The 13,540-nt window shown below is 40.3% G+C and overlaps 1 protein-coding gene across 1 annotated transcript in view; it reads left to right on the forward strand.

Moving 5' to 3' along the window:
- The window catches only part of tenm1 (teneurin transmembrane protein 1), a 300,806-nt gene that overhangs the window by 219,786 nt on the left and 67,480 nt on the right, over positions 1-13,540 (forward strand). The window contains exon 22 of the mRNA XM_032555180.1: positions 7,354-7,586. Coding sequence (XP_032411071.1) covers positions 7,354-7,586 — 233 coding nt within the window. The remainder of the gene's footprint in view (positions 1-7,353; positions 7,587-13,540) is intronic.

Genomic DNA, 13,540 nt, shown 5'->3' on the forward strand with positions numbered 1-13,540 from the left:
CAGTTTAAATTATGGATGTGCAGTTCAGGGCTGAACTCTGTAAACAGTTATGCACTTAATGGACTCGATGACTGACAGCACCCCTGTCTGTGTTTTTTTTGTTGTTGTTTTATTTTAAGGTTTGCTGAAAGGTGGAGACCATTATCAAACGGATGTGGGTTTTTTTCTTCTCGTTTTTAATAGTAAAGGTTAGCAGCGTTTACCTGCGGTCACAATCACAGGAACATTTTAGGAGCCTATTAGCTACAACACAAAGGTTTGTCGGCTTAAATGAGCAAAAATATTGAAGATGCAAAAGCGTGGCAACATAATTTGTTTCCTGACATTTCAAGTTTCCATTGAAAGGTGTTTTTTTTTTTTAATAGCTGCAGGAAAAAGGCAAAGGAAAAAAAAAACACTTTATCAGGATGTCTTCAGGTTTAATTAGCGGGAAGCCTTTGACCAGACCCCAGCTGACATTGGATTTCAGAGCACAAAGTATCGCTTTGAACCCTCCCGTTAGCTGTGTTTAAAGTGCAAAATTTAAATTCCCCTTTTTATTTTTTCCAGGGAATCATTGTGTTCGGGTCTCAATAGTCGGAACACAATAGCCCCGCGATATCAAAGGTTTTGTAATTAACGAACCGCAGCTATGGTGCATCGGTAAGTCAAGTCCTCTATGCGCGGCTGAGCGGTGACATTGTTGGCACAGTGCAGCTCGCAGTCGCTTTAAGGGTAAATTATGTTCGCGATGTGCTAACGCAGGTGTGAGGCCTGCAGTGACGGCTGACGAAATGATAACATAAGCACGCCTCGCGTCTGAGACCTCAGATCAATAAGCGATCGCTCCACCTTTTGTAAGATAATGAGCCCACATGACTCATTCAGCTTGGGCCGGGTTTAGCTGCAGTAGCGGTCTGGGTTCCGCATGTGTACCCCACACCCCGACACCCACACCCACTCTTTGTTGATGTTGCTCTGCCTTCCTTTTACTGTCACCGCTTTTGTTTTGTTATATCCCGGGAAATACACCCACCCCCTCTGAAAAATGATGAGAATAACAGCTAAAGCCATCAAATAAAATATACATCACCTGGCATCAAAAGCAGAAACACTGTCTGGGATACATGCATGCATAAGATATGAGTGATGAAATACGGCATATTTAAAAGCAAATAAATAAATGTGCCGGTAAATGGTCTTGGAGGTGTTGGTTCGTAAAAGAAAACGTGTGAGGATGTAGCTTATGGTAAGAATTACACGCTGCACCAAGCTAACCTATGGTCTGCATATTTGTACTTACATATGCAGCTCCTTATCTCTGTCTGACATGTAAATAAGTGTAATTTATGCAAGCAAATAGATGGTCTAAGACTAAACTCCCATAAAACCACCCAAATTACCTCAGTGTAAAAAACTGTTAATCAACTAAGATGCATATTTATATAGGACACATATAAATATGCACCTGTTTGTAACATTTTGTAGAAATATCTTAGCCAGTATCGACTAATTAATGATTAACTAAGAAAGGAAACTATTATAGATCAAATAAAGAAAAATGTAAGTGTTTTGGCTGTCATTTGAGTTTATGTCTCAATCATTTTCTTTTTTTTTCTATATTCAGTTCATTTATCTGTATTCATCATTGCCATATTTCTTTGTTCTTTTTGTGTTTAGTTTCCTCTTGTTTTCTGTTCCTTGTGTGTTTGAATTTATTTCTTTTAGATTACTGTCAGGCTGTTTTTCTCTTGGTTTGTTGAATCATTTGAGTTCATTAGTTTCTACCTCAGTTTTCCTGCTTCCAGTCTGCAACAGCTGCTCCACATCTCCTCTGATTAGTTCATCCGGTTCAACGCTTTCCTCAGTTTTTGCTCTCCTTGTTTTTTTATTTTTATTTTATTGTTTCTTCTGATTCCACTGCTGAATAATTCAGATTCACCATTGCTTTATAGCATGGTATAATATTTACACAAAAAATTAAAACAAATATGTCATCTAATTTTTTTTATCATTTAAAAACAAAAATGCAGAAGCTATATAGCGATGATTGGAATAGTTATAATAATGTAATGACCTTTATTTTTGTTATTCTGACTGATACAGAGACTTAAGCAATAACACAGAAGAAATACTTCTAACTTAGTGACAGTTTGCAAGTGGTTAATGCACAAAATGTTCCCGTCCGTTTAAACTTTAGATAGGATAAGATACTTTATGGCCAATTAAATTTACATACAGTGGATTTTATTTCTGTGTCCAGCGAGAAAACGCCGTAAAAATAAATCTACCCAAAGTAAATGAGCAAAGTGCTGGAGCCCAAACATACACAAAGAGCCATTCATATCTGTAAAAACAAAGCTAATTTAAAAAATGGTTCTGCTGTGAGCGACGATATATGGCTGGCTCCAAGCTCCATACAGCCAGAGGAAACCCGACTCCAGCAGGCACTTTCTCTGGCATTTCATTTAAAATACCATAAGCCATCTTGACACTGCGCCTAATATAAACATTCTGTTACAAATGAGGCTTCGATATGAACGGGACTCTCTTTCTACAAACATCTTTTAAAATAGCTTGAAAAAAAGAAAGTGTAGATTTGAAAGTATTATTCATGTAAGTGTGGAACATTTAAATATGAGTAGTGTCATCTCTACTGGGTGCGCTCCAGATAAGCTCCTAAACAAACTTCAGCGTGGTTAAATAAAGTCACGGACACGACACGTCAACAGTACGCGATTCGTCCCGCTCCTCCAGAATTAGGAGCTGCACTCATCATTACAGTTCGCTACAGGCTCACCAACCGCCGTTTCTTTTGAGCTCATCTTTGTTTGCGACGCGCCGACTTCAAGCGCTACTTCAACTCCTTTGTACGATTCGCAGTTTCCTTGTGACATCTCTGCCTCATGGAATCCAATTAGTTCGGCATGCGACGCTGATCCACAGGTTCGGAAGGTCCGTCAAGAAATAAACAATAACGGCACAACAAAAAATCTATTTGTTATTTATGAGGCATCTGTTAGTTCAGTATAAATATAAAAAAGATTAAAGTTAAATCATTGTAGCGCATCAGTGTGATAGGTTTAAGCCAGAAAACCCTTTTACAAGTGGAAACTTGCACTCAAACATGATATAAACTGGTTCTGGAGTTTAAGAGCCCCACGGTTTTAAAAAAAAGAAGACGACGATTCAAAGAAGACATTTTATTGTTGTGTTTGACTTACTTTCTTTTTAGCATGATGAGAACAATTTGCTGTTGGAAAAGAGGCTTGTTTAACAAACCCAGGGCAATTTCCCTGCATTTGGTACTAAGTACAAACCCGAAAGTAAATTGTCCAGAAGGACCGTTGAAATGGTCGGAAGAGAACAAGGGAGACTTGGAGTATAATTGTGACTGAGTTCATTCATCGTTTCAGCTGAATGTACGACAGTCCAGAGAAAATGTGCCGTGTTGCAGCCGGTTATAAAAGAAAACAATCAAGCCTTCTACGAAAAGAGTACAATCTCCACTGAGAGACACGGGGGACACTTAGCTGCCCTTGGACCGCCTCATTGTCCCGGCTCCCCAGAATCAGTACAGAGCGCATTGATTTTAGTTTATACTGGCACTTAACAGACTGCCCAATGTCAGAGAGTTCTGCAGTTCATGGCAGCAGAATAATGACCTGAAACTTACTTGTAAAAACTCTACATTTGATCATCTTCAAGAAACCTGCTTTGAGTTTGACGCCAGCCTAAACTCACAGTCTCCTTAAGGGACTCTTCGCAGCAAAGAAGAGAACAGTTTGCTTGAGAAACTGAGTTAAATTATGTAAAAGAGCTACAGACACTGCTTGAAACGGCTAAAATACTGTCAGCTTACAGTCCCCAATGTTTTGGGTTTTTTTTTTTGCAATGCGGTTGTCTGGATCCAAGACAATTAATTTTATTTTTCCACAGAAATGCTTACTTTCAAAAAATACTTTAAAGTTTCTACGGTATAACAGCTTTATATTCTTCTCTTTTTTTTGTTAAAAATTTGAATCTCTGTGGCTTTTGGTTGAAAGTAAAACGTTGAAGGTACACGCTATAACTTTAGCTCGAGCTCTATTATTTTGAATTTCAGCTATGTAGTCATGGGGAAAATAAAGTTTTAATGACTATCAGTACAGTCATGGTTACACCTAAAAAAAAAAAAAATCTTTCTTCTTCCAAAGGATGTAAAAAGGAAAAGTAGCACCCAGGCGAAGTGATTTAAACCGCTGCTCCGTTTCACTAAAATGTTTTACCTCAAAAAAAAAAAAAAAAAAGGTGAAGTTTGCTGGTCTGGCACTCTTGGATGAGTTTTAACAGTGCCAAGAAAGGAAGACATTTTCAGTGACCCTGCAGAAGCAACTGCTTCAACTGCCCAAAAATCTGTTTTTCTTTTTTTTTTTTTTTACTTCAACTTGAAGTTTATTATCATACATTAAGGTTGCAAACATTTAACAGCTGCCAACCTTCTAAGGAGAGAACATCCGACCATCTGAGTCTGTTCTTAAATATTAATCTTATTGCTCGTGGCAGTGCAGTGAGACAAAAGGCCGAACTACGATGGTTTGCGCTGAAGGTTGGCCAGGACAAAGAGGGAGAGCGCTGTGCTCGTTGTGGAGCTAAAATCAAAAAGTCAAAAGTACGGTGAGGAGGGGGCAACTAACGGAGCAATATGTTTTTTGAGGGTATCAGTTGTTGGTGAAAGTATTATATTTAGACATCAATTTGTACTATAAGTCAGAGTAAACAGATTGCAAAGAAAGAGTAAGCTCGTAGTTTTTAGGAAGCAAAAGACTTTCAACCTCAACTCTTACCCCCATATTGTTAGACATGTCCTTCCAAATCACAGCTTTTTCTTTGCATCGCAATATATCTTTAATCATTTGCTCCAGACACTGAGAAACTGCGAGCCTCTCCTCTGTGTTAGTGTTTGTGGAGTTGTACCGTTGAACCTGCGTTATTAATTTTTAACTTGGGCAAAAAGTGCAGGGCGGCATCCTGAGTTGCTCTGCTCGACCCAGAGCGACCCGCTTCTACCGCCGAGCAACACATACACAAAAATGGATTTTATAGCATTGCTGGTAATGGAAAATAGGCTGAAATGCTTAAAGAAGTAAAAATTGTGCAGTTGTCAACCTTGTTGCTTTCCTGCAATAAAGTCCTGGGTTTAAAATCCCCGTCTGGTTTTCTCTCGCTGTCTGTTGTGTTTGTGTCTCATACAGATCAAGTCACATACATTTTTGGTTTCTGGATCCCAAGTTGGGTTTAGGTGGCACTCAATTGTAAGGGAAAATGACTCAAACCATGCAATTTAGAGTCGAGTTGTGTTGAGTTGTGCAGTTATCAGTGGAAAAGTGCCCTAAAACATATATATTGGGATAATTGGTCTCTCAAAATTGTATGATTTTGTTCATGCATGTTTTTTTCTCGTTTGCCTAAGTGGTGCTTGGTAGCCTGTCAACAGTGCACCCTTCTTCTCTCCCCTTCATCCCCCCAAAATCCTGAAAAAGAATAATCATGGCTGAATGGACATAGAGGGAGGGAGGGATGGATATTTTATATGAACACATAAAGTCACACTTGCTGGTTCTGTATTATTCAGGTGGGAACATAGCAGCAAGGTGCTAGCAATTCAAGCACTTGACTGAACATTATCAATGTTACAACTTCTATAAATCCCGGGTTTTAGAAGGTTGTTGCTGTGAAGCATAAAGGTGTGTTAAAACAATGCCCTAAAAAGCCAGAAGCTTTATCTCAGACTTGTCAGCTGTCACAATGTTAAATCTTAAACAGTACAAAAAACCACACTGATCATGTGCTGTTTGCTCTGAAGGCTGTAAGGTTCTCTCCAAAAACAAAATGGCTGTATGACTTGGGTTTGCAAAGTTGCATCTGAATGAAGCACAAGACTTTCTGCAAATCGGCCTTGGAACATAAAGTAGAGATGTAGAGAAAACCAAACATAGCATGCCAGCACCAACACCCTCACACCAACTGTCAAGCACAGTGGAAGAGAAGTAATGCTTTGTGCTTGTTTCACAGTCAGAGGACTTTGACACTTTGCTGTCATTGGGTTAACAAATGAATTCCTGTGGTTGCCAAAGTTTTCTAAAGCCAAAGTTAGGCTGTCTGGTCTAAAGAGAGGGTGGGCAACTCCAGTCCTCGAGGACCAGTGTTCTGCAGCTTTCACCTGAGTCTCTGCATCAATACACCTGAGTCAAATAATGAGGTCATTAGTAGGACTCTGGAGGTCTTGACTGTATTGAGGAGGTAATTCAGCTGTTTGGTTGAAATCTGTTGTACCTGGGAGGTTGCAGGACTCTGGCCCTTAAAGACTGGTATTGCCCACCCCTGGTATAAAGGCTAATCCTTAGACTCCAGAGAAACTCCTATTAGCTTATCTAGAGAAACTACTCATTACCTTAGATCAACATTATCAGAACAAGGATCCAGAGAAACCCCGACCAGTTTAGAAATCACGGACTACTTCTCCTTAAACATGGGGTTATACTTTTATGTTTTCTGTTTTCTTCTTTTGCTCTTTCCTTTGGTTTGTTGTTTTGTTTGTATTTCCATTTAATTCACGTAAAGCACTTGAAATTGCCTTGCTGCTGAAAATGTGCTATATAGATGAACTTACCTCACCTTACCTTACCTTGGCCCAAACTTGTTCAATCACAGGACAATGATCCAAAACAGCAGCCAACTGAGGAAAAGGTCAAGAATCAAGGCAAAGTACAGTCAAAGTCCACACCTTGGGCTGCTAAAAACATAGAGGCTGAACTGTAAAAGAGTTGCCAGAACAAATGTCTGCAAATCTCAACGCTGCATTGTAAAGAAGTCTCTCATATAGGAAACAACATTAAACAACTGCTTTGTGGTATCATAACTAAAAGTGGTTCTATAAGCTTCTAAATCATGGGGGGTGTACACTGTTTTTCTCATGACTATATGGATAGTTATAGAAACTCTTTTTTTCACATCACCATAAATCAGGCATATGTAGATTACTGAATTTTTTATTAGAAAATAATGATCTTTACTCACAGCACAATCCTAGAAGTACTGCTCACAGTTGGGCTGTTGAGACTGTGGCCATCTGCACCATGTAAATGAGAGGACATTAATCTTACTTCAGCCCAGGCAGAGTCTTATATTAATGCTAGTTACTGAGATAACCTGATTGCATCCAAGTAACTTTTCTTCAACTCGTATTCTTGTGTAATCATAATAGAGATTCTGTTGTACAAATCCGAGCTGGTTCCCATAGTAAATACTCATTTTATGTTTCTGCAAAAAAGAAAAGAAAATCCAGTTTCCAGTTTCACCTCACTCTCATCTTACCTTGTCTGCTTTCTCAAGTACCAGCCCCGCACACAAGTATTATCTGGCCATGGACCCGGTCGGTGAGGTCCTCTACGTGTCTGACACCAGCAGCCGCAGGGTGTACAGAGTGAGGAACCTCGGGCAGCCCAAGGATCCGGCACGCAACCTTGAAGTAGTGGCGGGGACGGGAGAGCAATGCCTGCCGTTCGACCAGAGCCACTGCGGGGAGGGCAGGAAGGCCACTGAAGCGGCGCTCAACAACCCTCGAGGTAAGGCTAATACGCTCCGCGCGGCCTGAGCAATCGCTCCCTCTGTCTGCTCCCAGTTTCTCCACACCAATGCCAAGAGTCTCAGTTTCTATTTATCATCCCTTCAGGACTCTCTCGTAGATTTGTGATCAAAGATTAGCGTTTGGTAATATTGGTGTATGCCTAGCAGAAGGGCGAGGCGTTCGCTAATTTAGCGGACGTCCTGTGACAACTCATTTTGAGTGGTTTGCGAGTACTTCACCCCCTCCTCACCTCTCCATTTTGCACTAAGTGCAACGTCGATACAGAACAGTTAGAATGTGTTAGAATGGTCTCATAAAAATGAATGTTTATAACCTTTTCTGAGTTGCTTTGAGCCTCAGATATTGCAAAGTCGTGATCAAGGTGCGCTCCGGGCAGTTATCTGATCCGGATCCTTTCCATAGCCTCGGTATGGCTGCGCACATAGTTTTTATTTCCTCATACATCAGTCCAAGTTGATCGCACAGACTTGAGACAATATGTGTGACAGTGTTTAGATATGAGTTTTATGAATCCCTGTTGAATCATGATGTTCTGTCGGTTATTGTGGTTTTTATATTGGCGAGGAAATGCTTGGTGCTTACATTTGTTTGAGCTGAACACCCTTTGTTTTCAACATTGTGCTTCAGCATCACCTCTGTATGATTTGTGTGAATGTTTATATCGAATCCAAGCTGCTGCCTGAGTGCATGATTAGCCATATCAATCCCAGGAATCTGAAAATGTAAAATGGGTCGCATGGAAACCATCCCTGCTCTGTCTCATTTGAAACTCTTTCTTCTTGTTCTTGCCTTCAAATGTTAAAAAGTAACAAAGCCATTTACTGGAAATGGTGTGTGTGTACAGGAAACACTGTATGCAGATTTTTCTTTACAATTAGATTCCTCACAAATTGGTGCGCACATTTGCAATAAGGGCTTGTTTGAAATGCACCCTTCTTTATTCAAATAAGCCTGTGTCCTCTGAGTTATTGGCTGCAATATTCTCACATCGCCATTTTTAAAGACGACAGTACACTTGATACATTTGAGTGGTTGAGGTAGACAAAAACCCAACATTAAATTTCTATGGCTTACATACAAAGTGCGGAAAACTAACTCCGCAAATAACCCTCCTTCCTCTGAAACACGGTGGTGGTAGCGTCATGTAGCAAAGATGCTTTCCTAAAGTTGGGCAAGAGAGCTTATTAGAACTGATGGTGACTTAAATGCAAAGTAATCCTGGAAGAAATCAATAAAAGTCTAAACTTGGAGCCGAATCTCCAGCAGGGCAGCAACCCACAAACATGCAACACACACAGCCAAAATCTAGAAAGGAATTGTTTTGATGAAAAGACATTCAAAATTAATTGTGTCAAAAAGTAATCCTACAGAGTATTCACTGTGAGTGCAAATTCACACACTATGTTTTTCAGTCTTCTGTATGTAAAAAAAAAAATAAAAAAAATATTGTAGCATTTTCTTCTACTGTAAAATTCTGCACTACTTTATATGGTAACAGTTTATTTGAAGGGGTGTGCATAAGACTGACATGATAGTATCATAGCATGAAGGAGTCTTCATGAACGTCTGACTGTTCTCATGAAGTGTCATTCAGTAAATAATGACACTTTTGTTACAAAGTTGTACTAAAACTTGCATTAAAAGTCAATTAAAAGTGCCAACTTTGCATTAAAAGTGTCATTATTTACCGAATGACACTTCATGACAACAGTCATGAACATTCATAAAGACTCCATGTTCATAACAGGTGTTATGTCGATTTTATGACAGTGTCATGTCAGTCTTATGCACACCCCTTCAAATAAAGTGTTACCCTTTGCCTTGGCCCGTCACATGAATTTCAGATAATATGCCCGTGATTCCGATATAAGAAAAGGTTGAAAAACCCCAAGGGGTATTAATACTTTAGCAAAGCACTGCAGGTTCATTGATAAATGGTTTAACAAGGGATTTTTGGAGCCTTTAAAATCGCCTGACCGAGACATATGGCATAAAGTCATCAAAACGCAGCACATCTATTTTAGTGTGCTAGATCTTACACACACTGGGTTGCGTAACCCGGCTAATCAGGGAACAACAATGCACCACCTCTTCTGTGTATTTTTTTTTTTTTATGTTTTATGCTGAATACAGTGGCACAGCACAAAGGCATGACGGGTTAAGCTTTATGAGAGGAATACTGTTGACAACAACAACACCCATTCCTTTATTTTTGATTTATGTGCAAAGCTTAGTGAATATCGTACACACATTGTTTCAGAATACAAGCCTAATTCTGATTTTTGAATCTGATGTTTAAATTAAAGCATTTATCGTTCACGTGTAATTGATAATGCGCAAATGTTGTCTAGATGGCAAACGCTCCCCCAAGCTTTCCAGCCGGGTTTGATTTTCAAGTTAATATTTGGGCCGAATTTGCCAATCCACTCCCAAGATTCGCAGCTCGTTGAATTTGTAAAGCAGCAATTGAGCTGCCAGAGGAATAATACAGAGAGAGAGAAAAAAAAAAAGCGAGCTGTCCTGGGGCATTAAAATAACGCTTAATTGGTTCAAGGTTCCGACTGCGCGCTACCACAAAAACACCCCATCACATGCGCAGCTAGCTAGAAGAGATTGATGGGTTCATGCTGTTTGTGCCCTTTTCTCTACTCTGCTATCAGCATTTTAAAAACACAAATTGATTTAACCAAGCAACTCAATTTTTCCCCGCTTCCTATTCATCTAATTCTACTGATTATTACAGACAGACAAAGTTACCTTTAAAGGTAATTATTTAATTTTCCTGCTGTGACCAACGTCAAAATTAACAGTGGTATGATTTTGCTTTTGCCAAAAAGAAAAAGTAGGTTGCACTGATGCTTTGCTACAATACAGCATGAAAGGCACAGGTGTGAATAATAAAACTAATAACGGTGGCTGCAGTCCATTCAGATGTTCCACTTCCAGTTCTTTTGGATTTTTCATTTTAATTTACCGTCAGTCGGTAACACTTCAATAGAATAAGGCCATCACTAACACCGGCTGCACCTGTGTTTATCCTTTCTGCAACATCTCACAGTGTTTTTTTTTACCAACAGAAGGTCTGCTGTGTTACGCTCACAGCCCGAAAACACTAAAGGAGAAAGCCCTGAAAGTAAGGGGGTTATGCGGTGTTTTTGCTCGTCCACAAAGCACAAATTACAGAAATTATGGAAATAATATGCCAGGAGAGCATTATTTAGGCTTGGCAGTGTGTCCTCGTTTCGTTTTGTTAGTCATCGCCGCTCACAGCAGCACAGTATCTTTCTCTGTTTCCCTCGTAGCTGTCCACACAGAGGTGTGTTCACGTTCAGCCTAATTAAACCTTGTTTTCCGCTGCTTTCGTGTCACGCCGGCGTTACAATTATCAGGTGCAAAAAGACGACTCGCGTTGGATCTTATGGTTCTCGACGGCGTGCGGTTGTGGCTCTGGGTGCGCTTTGATGTCGTCGGGTTGGATATTGATTGTGAAATTGCTCCTGATGTATCTGTGGTTTCTGAATGTGCCCGTGATGGAACGAGGCCCTGTCTGCGTTCAAGAAGGAGCTAAATTTTGCGAATGTGTTTGAAAGTGGTCATTTGATTTGTGCTTTTTCTTCTCTTTGGCACATCAGTAAATATTAGGAAAATGATTTATCAGTGCATTATCGTTCTTTATAGAAACGCACCCAATTAACACCAGGGAATGAGTTATACAGTGGTAGTTAGTCTGGGTTTATTTTGTGGGTGGGGGGGTATGCAATGACAGACCTGTGAAATACATCTGTGGGCTTCAATAATCTTAAACTATTGATCTTGTTTGGATGTGATGTCTGTCATCTACATAAACGCATAAAATTTAGTCACATCCTTACTTAAACTATGTAAAAAGCCTAAAATAGGGAAAGATTTAGGCTTTCCCTGATGAAAAAACAAACAAAAGCATTTTGGAAAAAAATCATACTTTTAAGTTGAGTACATTTCGTCAGTAGGGAAAATAAATTTTATGTCACAAAATAATTGTTTTTCACAAAATCACTGGGAGGGGAGAATATTTAGTACTGCTGCTGTCAATGTTTTGCACAATCCCCGCTTTCCTTATTTGGCAGCATTTTTCTTTGTGAGTGCAAAGAGAAAGGGATCTTTTACCATTCATCTTTATACAATCTCTCTGCATCATCAGGGGTTTCTCTATAGGATTTAATTCTGAGACAGATGGCCGAAGGGAAATAAAGTAAATTTTGTGTCTGGTGAGTCTTTCTGTTTAGGTTTGGCCATATGTTTAGTATCGTTATGCTGCCAAAAAAAAAATCCAGCGACGAGGTACTTTCTGTTTTCTGGTACGATCCATCAGATTTCGATCTAAAATCTCAAATTAATGCACTTTAGAATTGTTTCAATAGGTAACAGTTGGCTGATTAAAATAAAGCAACTAAAACTGAAAAGATTCATTAACATGTTGTACAATTGTAAGGGGGGCATGTAGTTTGAGGCTAGCCAGTTACCATATGTAGCTGTCACAGGAATGAGGAGATGAGGACGAAAAGGAGAGAAGATGGCATATGTAAGAAGCGCGTGAAGAGTAAAAAGTGAGAGGCTCTGTAATAATTTCAGCATGTGGATGTAGTCTGCCTAGCATTGTGAATAAGATCATTAAAGTTTTGGCTGTGGATGCTATTCAGAGTGTGAATAAACACAGACTCCAACATAGCAGCCATCACAGACTCTCACTTCTGTACTACTGTAGAGTGCCTGGAAACACAAGCCAGTGGACAACAAGTGCATTTTTGTGTTGACGGACACATACCTTCACCTACAAAAGTCTAGAAGGATTCCAGGGATTGTGGGGGATGAATATCATTGAGGATCTTAAGCCTCTCTTTGCATTCAAGAGCGGTTGTGTACAGATGGACACTTATGAGGAAGAAGAGGCTGATATCCGGAGACTTATTGCTAGGATCAGAGCACGAACTCTGATCCAAGTGGGAAGAGAGGGTTCTTGAAGGTGGCAGATCAGAGAACCAATTGTCATCCCCCATGGAGTGAGACGGTGGTGGAGGGCCGTCGTAGGGTTCTGTCCCAGGTAGAATGTCAAGTACTCATAGAGGCTGCACTGATAGTGGTTCTACCCACGCGGCTTATGGTAACCTGCATCCCGGTAAAAACCACAGGCAGCAATATTCTAGTTATGTCATAAGCACTAGTGGGAGAGCTGTTAAGCCAACGCCACGGGCCAGAGTGGCGGTCGTAAGAAGGCCACAGGATGTGCGGCCAAAGGAAGTGGTACAGATAGAAGAAAACGAGGCGAGGCCCATAGCCATGCAGTTGAGCTCTGAGACTTCACAGTCAGTGGAAAGACTTGAGCTGCCAGTCCCAGTCCAAGCAAACACATACGACCTCCTAGAGTCTCAGTACAGGCAACTCTGTCACCTGCTGGCGGTCCACAGAGATATGTTGTCTGAGGATGAGGGAAATTATGGATGAAACCACTGTTGCTCATTGTATCCCCACTGGGGACGAAGGCCCCATCAAACACCACAGCGTTCGGAGTTCATGTGTTAGTACAAGTCCTTTGTGCCCAGGCCTGATCACTTAGCTAGACTCCTACATGCCCTGATCAGAAAAAAGGCTAAAGGTAAAACCAGTGACTGCCAGCCTTTTGTTTGGAGCGAACAATGCCACTCTAGACAAACTAAAAAATTGTTTTATGTCTCTGTCTGTCTTGGAATGTCCTGATTCTAGTCTTCCTTTCACCTTAACCACAGATGGCAGTCTACATTGACTTTTGGCCATGGTTATCCAGAAACAAGTTGACAAGTAGGCTGTCATGGAAAAGTTTATGGACTATCTGATATTTTTTAAATTTCTGATGGTCACTTATCACAAGCTACTATGATACAGCAAACCTGGGAAGAAAATGACCACTGCAATTCA

The sequence above is a fragment of the Xiphophorus hellerii genome, chromosome 23 (genome assembly GCF_003331165.1).
Source record: "Xiphophorus hellerii strain 12219 chromosome 23, Xiphophorus_hellerii-4.1, whole genome shotgun sequence".
Taxonomy (NCBI): Eukaryota; Metazoa; Chordata; class Actinopteri; order Cyprinodontiformes; family Poeciliidae; genus Xiphophorus; species Xiphophorus hellerii.